The sequence below is a fragment of the Sturnira hondurensis genome, unplaced genomic scaffold, assembly GCF_014824575.4.
Source record: "Sturnira hondurensis isolate 20B ecotype Veracruz unplaced genomic scaffold, ASM1482457v3 Scaffold0006505, whole genome shotgun sequence".
NCBI classification, from domain to species: Eukaryota; Metazoa; Chordata; class Mammalia; order Chiroptera; family Phyllostomidae; genus Sturnira; species Sturnira hondurensis.
In genome coordinates, this window is record NW_028079136.1 from 7,874,710 (window position 1) to 7,885,930 (window position 11,221).

General features: G+C 54.2%; 1 protein-coding gene across 8 annotated transcripts in view; it reads left to right on the forward strand.

Moving 5' to 3' along the window:
- DENND2B (DENN domain containing 2B) overlaps positions 1 to 11,221 on the forward strand; it is a 160,770-nt gene that overhangs the window by 145,920 nt on the left and 3,629 nt on the right. For all 8 annotated transcript variants that reach the window (XM_037050129.1, XM_037050128.1, XM_037050133.1 and 5 more), the window contains 6 exons: positions 240 to 317; positions 874 to 1,014; positions 5,585 to 5,733; positions 9,653 to 9,830; positions 10,131 to 10,172; positions 11,093 to 11,204. In XM_037050129.1, coding sequence (XP_036906024.1) covers positions 240 to 317; positions 874 to 1,014; positions 5,585 to 5,733; positions 9,653 to 9,830; positions 10,131 to 10,172; positions 11,093 to 11,204 — 700 coding nt within the window. The remainder of the gene's footprint in view (positions 1 to 239; positions 318 to 873; positions 1,015 to 5,584; positions 5,734 to 9,652; positions 9,831 to 10,130; positions 10,173 to 11,092; positions 11,205 to 11,221) is intronic.

Sequence of the window (11,221 nt, forward strand, 5' to 3'; positions counted from 1 at the left end):
TTGCAGGAACCTGGCACCTTGGACTGCAAGGCCCCCCAGAGGCTGCTGAAGCCTGCCCCCCAAGAGCAGCAGCCTCTCCTTTGGGGCCTGGTGAATGAAGGTTTAGAAGAGGGGGGTTTCCTTCTTCCTCTAGAAGAGCAGTCCTTAGTTCTCAGCTCCCAAGGAAGAGGAACCAGATATAGTAATCATGCATTCTCTGTGTCTGTGTCTCTTTCTTCTTCCTCCTCATCCCCACCCAGCCAAGCGGGAAAGGGCCCCGGTTGCCAGAGGTATACTGTGTCATCAGCCGCCTTGGCTGCTTCGGCTTGTTTTCCAAGGTAAGAGGGCTCTGGCTTACTTCCTTCCCCCTCCCCCGAGCTGACAGGTCCCATAGGAGCATCTGCAGCCAGCTTAGATGAGAAAACCACCTGTGTGTGTGAGTGAGAGGGCAAGAAAATGAGAGCATGCAAGAGCAAGTGCAAGCGAGCTCTCTGGCTCCTTCTCGATTCCCAAGCCTGGCTCCTCATCCAGCCAGCTGGCATCGCCCCAGCTCCTGCACTAGCAGTATCTGCTAGTGCCATAGCCCACCTTGGGCCATGGGCAGAGATAGATTTCTTGGGGATAGAGACCACCTTGGGGAAGCCAAGGGCCCAGGGACCTGACTCTCAAGTGGTATTTCCTTTGCCTAGCTACTCAACTCTTGGCGTCTGAGGCAAGGACTGGTTGGGGGGCAGAGTGGTCACTGAGTGCCAAGGGAGATGAGAAGGGAGGGTGGGAAGCCCCTGAAAGGTGGGACTAGGCTGGTCAGATGCCGAGCTGCCCTCTCTCTGCCCATAGGAGGGAAGGGCAGCACCCTGACACTCTTTCTCTCTGGGCTGCTGGTGGTGGGCACAGGTCCTAGACGAGGTGGAGCGACGGCGTGGGATCTCCGCTGCTCTGGTTTATCCCTTCATGAGAAGTCTCATGGAGTCGCCCTTCCCTGCTCCTGGGAAGACCATCAAAGTGAAGACATTCCTGCCAGGTGCTGGCAATGAGGTAGGGATTTCTGCTGCCTCTTCTCTCAGACTAGGGACTGGGGTGGGAGCCTGGCCTGCCTAGCCACGGGTGCAGCCTGCAGGAGGTGCAGAGTGTGGCCCCATCCTTGCTCACCGTGTTTATGGACTCATCAATACGGACCGAAAAGGGGAGTGACAGAGCTGCCGACTCTCTGCCCAGCTCTCTGCACGCCACTGCCCTCTTCTTCATTCACCAAATGGTTACTGTGTGTTCACGCACAGTCTGGGGTCATGCCAGACCTTGGGGCACAGTCCTAAAGTCAAAGAAGGGCACAGCTCTGTCCTTGTGGAGTCTGTAGTCTAGTGGGAGAGACTGATGCTAGATAAATACTTCTACATGTAAGTAGATAATTCCTAAGTGTGTAAGTGCCAACTGAAAGCACAGTAGTGAGAGTTTGTAATGAGGGATCTGCTTTAGATTAGGGGGCCAGGGAAAGGCTCCTTCAAGGAAGTGACATTTTATGAGGGCCCTGAGGGAAGTAGAGTCAACTAGATGAAGTGAGAGGAGGGAGGCTGAAGGGGAAGGGTATGATGGGAGAAGGTTATTCCAGGTAGAGGGAACCACGCACGCAAAAGCGAAGGTTGGGGAAATGTGTGTGGAAAAAGGCCAAGGTGGTTGAAGGTGGTGAGCAGGGGTGGAGAGGTCCAATCACAGTGTGCCTGTGAGGCCATGGTAAGGATTTTCAGTGTTCTCTGAAGAGGGGTTATAAGATCTGAGATAAGTGTTTAAAACCTCACCCTGGCTAGTCTGCAGATAAGGGACTGGAGTGAAAGGAGGGTCCCTGTAGTGCAGTAGTGTGGGCAAGGGGCGGTAGTCGCTTGGATGAAGCTGTGGTAGAAAAGACGAGAAGTGGTTGGTTTTGAGATGCGTTTGAGAATTAGGATCAAGAGCATTTTGTGTTTGATTGGAAATAGGGAATTAGTTTAGGGAGATTTTAAAGCTAACTCCCAGCTTTCTGGCTTGAGCAGCAGCGTAAGTTGATGGAGCCCCTGATGGAGGAGCAGGTTTTGAGGAGGTCGAGTTCAATTTTGTGCATCTTAAATGATGCCTGAAACACCCAAGAGAAGATGTTTGGTGACAGAGTGTAGGTAGGGAAGAGAGCCCAGGCCTCAGCCCTCCTCAGTCCCGAGGGACTGCGGCATTCAGAGGTCCTGCAGCGGGACCAGCAGCCCAGGAGGGAGACTAGGAGGGGTACCAGGAGAGGGTGGGGCTGGGAAGCCGAGGGGTGCGGAGGGGGCATCTCAAGACAGAAGGAGCAATCAGATGCAACCGAGAGGTCAGGAGAGTGGATTTCAGGAGAGTGGAGGTGGGGCCCCAGAAGCCTGGGTTCTGTGAGTTGAGAGAGAATGGATGAGGGGTGAGAAAGTGGAAACAGCCTCTGTAGATACCTCTTCAGGAGGCTTGGTTGTGGAGAGAAATAGGGAAGGGGACAGCAGTTGAAAGGGAATGTGGGCTGGGGAGAGTTTGTGAAGGTGATTGGATGCCGGTGGGAATGGCCCCACCCAGGAAGAAGCAGAAGGGAGAGGGTAGTCCTCTGTCCTGGAGGAGGAGGCCCTGGAGGTGGGTGGGATCCGGGGAGGGGCTAGCTTCTGTTCGGAGAGAAGGGCACATCTGTGTAATGCCAGGGAAGCGCCATGGCTTGTAGAGTTTGGATTCTGTTCTGATGGCTTCTGTTTTCTCAGAATTGAAAAGGTCATCATCTGAGAATGAGAGGTGGGTGCTGGGTTCTAGGACAGGGAAGAAGAAATAAATTAGTTGCTGCAGAGAATGGGAGAGGGACTCATTAGAGAAATATTGGGTTTGGTGGACATGGCAAATACCATTTAAGGCCTTTTTCTTAGCCTCTTTTCGCCCACCCTGGCTTGGAGGGACTTGAGGCTTCTTGAGTGGTGTGGGGGTGGGACAGCCAACTCCATCCCGTGGCCCCGGCCCCCTTACCGGCCTCCTTTCTCATCACACAGACTTGAATTGCTTGCCATCCCTGAACTATGCTTTTTTTTTTTTTTTTCCCAGAAGACACTTTCCTTCTTCTTTCCTTGGGCAGGCAGGTGAGCACCTTGCTCTGCCCTGCCCCTGCACTGCCCCATGTGAGGTCGGCGCCTTCTCAAAGCCCTCTCAGCCCCTCTGCAGATGTTAATCACACATTTTCTCTGTCCTGACACCAGTCTCCTGGGCTGAGATGAGGCTCGTTTAGCCCTGCTGGAGTGGGACCTCCTGAGGGCTGGAGTGAATGAGAAGAGGCCTAGGTCACAGAGTTGCCTGGGTGAATTCTCACTCCTCAGAGGGCGCCCAGCCCCTCAGGTGGTAGGAATTTGGGGCTCTGAGCTTCAGAGCAGAGCCTCTTGGACGACATGAAGGCTCTCAGGAGGCAGGGTGGGGGCACCTCACTGTTTCTCCTGGCAAAGATAGGACCACTGCAGAGGTCCCTGGCATACTGTGATGTGGGATTCCTTCAACCCACACGCACTGAGCATTTCAGGGGTACCTGTAACAACCCCTGGTTCTATTGCTTTGGATTGTAATGCTTGCCACCAATGAGAACTATGACCCCAATGCGAGTCTTATGAAAAGGAAAGGACCTATTTATTAAAAAGTTATACAGGCTTAGAATAGTGGAATTCTGCTGTTAAATTGCCCTCCCTTTAGAAACCAAAAAAAAAAAAAAACCCTAAAAACATCCACAAACACACAGTCCTGTCTTCCTTGCAAAACTAGGCCAGTCAGGAGGACTGTCTCTCGGGAAAAGAAATAGAAGTCTGTAGCTTAGCTGGGCAGATTCCCGTCTGTATTCTGGCTACTTCCAGTCATCGGTGCTCAGCTAGCTAGGCTCCTGCTTTTAATCCCAAACTGTGTCCTCATGGTGGGCCCAGGAATCCTTTTGCACTCTTTCAAACCTGTGGCCAAGAGAACCCACACTGCTGCTCCATGGCCAAGAGGCTCCTCCTTCCCCAGCTACCCGGTCAGGAGAGCAGGGCTACTCCTTGCCTCTGTTTAAGTTCCAGTGTGGATCTTCCTTGGTAATCCCATTTCTGACTCCTTCCACACTAGGTTACACCTGCCAGTAGTCTGGTTTGTTCTGCCTTTCTTGGCTGCTATTGTTAGTCCAGAGCAGCTTGGTCCCTGGACGTAGAGCTCACTGCCTTCCTGCTCTCTCTTGTGCAGCTAGCCCCTCTGGCTACGTCAAGTGCAGGGTTAGAGTCATGCCCATCTCCATCTCCCCCGCTCTGAGCAGGCACAGCCACTTAACATTGGTAAAACACTAGCCAAGTTCTTCAGATATGCAAAGTAACTCTCAAGGGCCCTGCTCCACTTCCCTCATCCCCCAAGCCTTAGCTATGGGGTCTTTCTCTATTTGGGGGGAACTCTAGCTCAGCCCCTGTTACATACCCAGCACCAAGTCTTCTGGGAGTTCAGCATCCTTTGGGGAGACACAGTATAAACAGACTATTAGGGTGACTTGTGCCCATTTTGCTGCTTCTCTGGGGCTCAGAGGGGTGAATAATGAGCTAAGAGTTAGAACTTCACTTGCTTAGACCCTGAGGCCCCAGTGAGATGATGTGGGTGAAGGCTCCTGAAGAGAGCTCTGATACCACAGGACAGCACAGGACAATAAGGGGGAATTTGTTTTTCACCCTGGGCCCTAGGAGGCCTGCATGTACATGCTGGGCACGTTTGCTGAGGGGCCCAGGGTAAGCCGGGGCAATCCCCTGATGGCACTTTGGTGTGGCCTGAGGCCAGCAGCTCCCCCTGCCCAGCTGTGTCCTGGGGTCATCTGCTACCCTCCACCCTCATGACTGCGCCCAGGGAAGTGGCTGTCCGTGCCATGGCACTGACCTTAGGAGTGGCCTTGCCATCCCTTTGGAGGAAAGATTGCTAGGTCTGGCCCGATAAAGAAAGTCCTGCTTCCTGGCAAGGCTATAGAACAGCCAGCCCTTCCCTTGTGTTCTTGTCCCTGGCACAGGGGTTAGATAGGCTGATGGGGAGAGAGGCTAGGACGGCAGGAAAGGGAGGGGACATGGCCACAAGGACACCGCTTTGCCTTTCCAGGGGTGTTGGAGAAGAGAGTCCTGGGGTACAGAGATGTTGCTCTTCTTCTGGCCTCAGGAGCATCCATCAGTTGTGGAGTCTGCTCAGCCCCGGGGCTAAGACATTTGCTTGGGGAGGTGGGCAAGAGCCGGGGACGGGCAGTAGGGAGGGGAGGACCCAGCAGATCAAACTGTGCTTTCCCACGTTCTCCGTATCTGTGAGAGCACTCAGCTCTCCTCCCCGTTTTCCTGAGAGCCTGACGTGCAGCTCTCAGGCTTCCTGCTGGTATCTCCCTGCACTCGTGGAGCCAGCCCTCTGGCCTACAGATTGGGTGTCCGAAGGGGAGCAGAGCTGCAGTCTGAGGGGTGGAAAAGATGGAGCCTTGTTGCATAGTGGGGTAGGTTGGTGACCCTGGAAAAGAGAGGGTGGGGAGGGAAACCAGTGCCCCACCACGTTGTGGAGGACCTGGTAGTGGCACCCACCGGGCCTGCCCTGACCCACTTGCCCCGTCGCTCTCCTGCAGGTGTTGGAGCTGCGGCGGCCGATGGACTCCCGGCTGGAGCATGTGGACTTCGAGTGCCTTTTTACCTGCCTCAGTGTGCGCCAGCTGATCCGAATCTTTGCCTCGCTGCTGCTGGAGCGCCGGGTCATTTTTGTGGCAGATAAGCTCAGGTAGGACCTAGTAGGACAAGGTGAAAGGTAGGGGGAAGGCACATTCATTAATTCATCCAGCATGTATTTATGGGCCCTGGTACGTGCCAGCCCCTGTGTGTGAGTGTGAGAGTATTTGGCCAAAGGGAGAGGGACAGGTCAGCAACCTGGGAAGAGAGGACGACTGAGGGACAGCGTTGGGGAGCACACAGGACAGCAGGATTGAGAGTCACTAGAGGACTTAACCTGAGGAAGAGGAGGGATACTTCAGCAACAGCCCAGGTTGTGCAGGTGCAAATAGGGTGTTGGGAAAAGTAGGCTTATAGTTGTGACTATGTGAGACACAGAGTTTATTCTTGTATTAGTGTTTATTTGTTATTGTAGCATTTTCCATATGAACAACTGTAAACCTACTTTTGCCTCTCCCCCCCCCCCATATTTTATATGGAGAAAAGTAAGAAGGTAAGGAGATTTCTGGCTGATGGACGTGTTTCCACTGGAGGGGAGGCCAGGCCATCTCTGCGGGGTGCTGAGTTTGAGGAGAGTGCTGAGCCCTCGGAAGAGTCGCCCTGAAGAAGGGGCCAGGGCACTGCCTAGGGGTAGGGGTGGTATGAGGAGCGCTGGGCCGTCCACAGAGGTGCCGGTCCAGGGTGTCACCTGGAGAAGACAATTGATTGCAGTGACCCAGGGCAGGCACCTGGGGCTTTGTGGAGAAGGACTAGGTGTGCACTGAGCGTGGGAGGCAGGGGGAGCGGTTGTGGGGCCTCGGTGAGACTAGGAAAGGGAGCAAGATGGTGTGCGGGAGCTGGAGGTGTCAGTGAGGCAGGGAGGCTGGTTTGGGAGGAATGGGGAAAGAGCTGGAGGGAGCCCAGGTCTGGGTCTGAAGTGTTGGTGTTTATGGTTTTAGAGGAGCTCCAGGTGCCAAGGTCTGGTTGTGGCCATCGGAGGGGTGGCAGGATGTCACTGGACTTGAGGTGTTCCAAACTCCTTTAGGTAGCCAATGCTTCAAAACAAAGAGTGTCATCTGGTCGGGCTGCTGTAGTGAAATACTACAGACTAGGTGGCTTATAAACAACAGAAATGTGTTTCTCACAATCCTGGAGACTGGAGGTCCAAGGTCAAGGACCAGCATGGTCAAGTTCTGGCGAGGGCCCGCTTCCTGGGTCACAGCCGGCGCCTCCTCACTGTGCCCGCATACAGTGGCAGGGCCTTGGGAACTCTGTGGTGGGGCTCTGTGTAAGAACACTAATCCCATTTATGAGGGCTCCATTCTCATGACCTAAGTGCCTTCCAAAGCCCCACCCCCTAATGTCGCATTTGGGGGTTAGGATTTCAACATGTGAATTTGGGCGGACACAAACATTTAGACCATAGCAGAGAGTATGTGTGGGGGGGTGGGACAGACAGGGAGAGCATGAAATCTTGGCAACACTTTGTGTTTTTGTTAAAGAACCCACCACAGGAAGCAGTAGTTTCTCTAAGGTGGTAGAATTCATTCATCTGGGTATCTGTTAAACTACCTGCCACCTGCCGCGTGCCATTGGCCAGGTGCTGATACGAGGACGGGCAAAAAGGAAAACTCCCCTGTCTGGTTTGTCCCCGACTAAGCCCCAGACCCCTGAGGTATTTCTGTCTGTGTGAGTGACGGGGTGGTGAGGGAGCAGGACCAATGGACTCCCATGTGCCACCGGGGCAGGGGCCCAGGCCCCACTTCAGCCCAGGAGAAGGATGAAGGAGGAAAAACCAAAGCTGTGACTTTCCAGAAAATTCCAGGTTTAGATGAAACTTCCCCTCATTTCCCATCACAGCCTCAACGTCTCTCTCTATTCCACAGTCCTGTCTATTTTGTGGGCCCTTCAGGCCCTTGTGAAGGGGCCAAGCCAGCAGCTGGAACCAGCCAGATACAGCAGCCCCACAGGCCCTGCCTGCCCCACCACCTCTCTGCCTACCATGTTCACTGTCCACCAGCAACCCCCCAGTTGCCCAGCTGAGAGGCCCTGGTCTGGCGAGACCTCTGTGCCCCTAATGGAGCTTGGATCCTGAGGCTTCTTTTCCTGAAGGTTCCATTCCCTCAGGGGGGCAGAGTCTCCTCTTTGCCACCCCCACCCAGCCTTAGCCCAATTCCAGCAGGGCTATGAATACAGCTATTGTTTCTTGTGGCTGCCGCTGCCTCAGAGCACATTCCAGGACAGGACTGGTCTGGGAGGAAAATGCTCCAGGGTTCTGTTCCTGGCCAGGCTCCCCCTTCGAGTTCTGCCATTCTTGGATCTTAGCAAAGATGTCCTAGTGCCCCAGGCCTGCCTCTGACCAGAGACAGGCAGGGTGGGGAGCCCCAGGGATGGCACACAGGCTGGACTGCGACCGGGGCTCAGAAGTGTGGCCTCACATTCCATTGCTCACGTTTTAGGGTTTCCACAAGTCCTCTGACCCCCTGACTTGGCTCTGATGTCTGTGTGTGTGTGCGTATGGGGTGCATGCACATACACATGCCCAGGCTCTGTGGCAATTGGACCAAGGGGGTGCACAGAGCCCTCTGCCTCCCAAGGCCCACTGGAGGAGATGGTGTGGATCAGTGTGTCCCCAGGCCCGGAGACAACCTTTTCCAGATCTTTTTAAATGGCTCTTCTTGGGGTGTGGGGAGCTGCTGTTCCTAGGGGAAGGACGTCAGGGCCAGCACACCTGTGTCTCTGCCTCAGTCTCAGCAGCATTATAGGTGTCCTTAGGGTGGTAGGGCAGCCAAGCAAGGCACTGGCTGACAAAACGCTCATGAACATGCAGAAGTCCTTCCAGAAGAGAGGATTTGTTTCTGTCGTGGATTAGAACCATGTCTTCTGACTGGTGAGGTGTTCATTAGTTGTGAGAGGGCGGGAGTCCCCACTTGGAGCTGATCGTGTAGAGACCAGGCTTTTATGGCTAATACGTGGAGACAACAGAGGTAGAGGACAGGGTGGGAAAGTCAAGCTTGAAAGTGATCTTGACTGTCGGCTTCTGTCCCCTCGTCAATAATAGGGTCCCTAGGGGAGGGCTTTTGACTCTGCTCCTGACAGATGGGCAGTTCAGCCAAGCGTCTCCTGTGTTTATCGGTGCCCTTCATCAGCCCTCAACACACCTGGGGAGTGTGCAGTCGCTTTTGTACCTTCTGGCTCCCATTGGTCATTTGGCTCTGATGGCCAGCCCTGTAGTGCACCTGGGTATAGAGACCTGAAGCCCCCTCTAGGCCCCAAGAGGGATGACCCTGCTGATACCTGTGGCCTTCTTTGAAGCCTGAGAGGAAAGATGGTAAGAATGGTGCCAGCCCCCTCAGCTCTTATAGTGGTTCTCGGACCACTTTTTCCAATCCAGGGGAGGAAGGGATAGATAGAGGGCAGAGCAGAAGTGGCGCTGGGCTGGGAGACAGGAAGTCTGAGTGTGTTGTAGTTCTGCTCCTTATGACCAAACGGACCCTGGGGATCGGACCCTGGGGATCGGTGGCCCCAGCTGTATAGGTGGAATCGATGAGATGACCTCTGTAGGGCCTTCCAGCTCTTACCCTCCATGAATCTGTGATCCATTCTTCCTCCTTGTACCTTCGTACTCCCTGGCCTGAGCTGTTGTTCCTGCACTAGTCAGCCCTGCCTGTGTATTTGGGTGGCCCTTTTGAGGTTGAAGGTGTGTGAGTCCTTTGTGTGTTCAGGCATTGCTACATACCTTCCTGACTGTTTCTAGACAGAGTCATCAAATGTCCTTGGGGACCAATGTCCTTGGGGTCCTGACTGGTGGTAATGTGGGGGCTTCACTGGCCTGCAGGGTCCCAACCAGGTCTGAGCCTCATTAGCTTTTACTTTTCTAGCATTGGGAGGTTTAACATAAAAGGGAGTTCAGAACCCCTGCAGGCTCTAACTTCCCTTCCTTGAAGGTGCTGGGCCCGCCTTCAGGCACTGTGTCTCTCTTTGTCTACCAGCACCCTGTCCAGCTGCTCCCATGCCGTGGTGGCCTTGCTCTACCCCTTCTCCTGGCAGCACACCTTCATTCCTGTCCTCCCGGCCTCCATGATTGACATCGTCTGCTGTCCCACCCCCTTCCTGGTTGGCCTGCTCTCCAGCTCCCTTCCCAAACTGAAGGAACTGCCTGTGGAGGAGGTGGGCCACCTGGGGAACCAGCTGGGGGCAGGGTGAAGAAGAAGGGACAGAAGGGAAAGAAACCCCCAGGAGGGAAGGGCGGGAGGGGGGCGAGTGGAGGGGAGAAAAGCACTGGGATCTTCTCATTTATGACCCCTGGGCCTCTCTGCCCAGCTCTTATTCTTTCTCCCTGGATGGGCTGCCCCCAGCTGGAGTTATTCCTGTTATCTGACCCTGGGAATCTGGGGGGCTGGAGGCCTGGGGAGGGCATTGCAGGGATTCATACCCCAAATCACTGTTGCTAATGACTCTTTTTCTCAGGCACTGATGGTGAACCTGGGATCTGACAGATTCATCCGACAGGTAAGAGCGGGACCCCGCAGAAGGTGACCCACCTGGGGCGCAGACTCCAGAGCAGCACTGCCCAACCCCCACAGCCGGCTTGTGGAGCTCTCTGGGTTCCATACACATGGAAGAGACAGGGTGGGAGAGGCCCATCTGGAAAATCTTGACCTCAGCAGGATCTGCCTTTCTGGTTGGCATCATCAACTTCTACAAGGCAGTGTTGGGGTGCAAAGAACAGGGCCTGGAAGTCTAAAGACTTGGCCTCTGGGCTCTGCCATTTTTGCACTGTGTCTCGGACAGAGGCCTCTAAGCTTCTTCTGTAAGCCAGAGTTCTCATCTCTGAACCAGGCATGGTGATAGCGCTGGCCTTGAAATGTTGCTGGGGGTTGATTACACAGAATGCATAGGATGCCATGGAATGTAGAGGTTTGCAATTGTTGTCAACTTCAAAAAGCCTTTGTGAGTCATGGCAGTCCTGTGGCTCTCTACAAAGAGCACAGCCCTATGCTGTACCCTCTGGGAGTGCACAGTCTGTTACACGGCCTTGACAGAACTACGACTCCTGGGTGCAAGGCATCAAGGTGTGGACACTGAACCAGATTGATTGTAGAGACGGGAATGACAGCCTAACCTCATATCTGAAACAGGCTGGGCCACAACCCCCCACCCAAGCCAACTGCTCTTCCCACCTGGAGCTGAAGATGGAGGAACTGGGGAGACTTCAGGGTGCCAGGGTCCTGTGAATGCCACTTACTCTACCACTTTTTATCCGTGTGACCTTGGATAAGTTTCTTAACCTCTCTGTGCCTCAACTTCTCTTAGAATGAGGTTGATAAATAGTGTCAGGTTTTTGGAAGAATTAGATGTAATTGTATATCTAAGCTCATAGTAAGTGCTCGGTCAGTGTCGGCTGTGATAGGATTTTCCTTCTCCTGCAGATGGATGACGAGGACACGTTGTTACCTAGGAAGTTACAGGCGGCTCTGGAGCAGGCTCTGGAGAGGAAGAACGAACTGATCTCCCAGGACTCTGACAGCGACTCCGATGATGGTGAGTGCGGCTTGCTG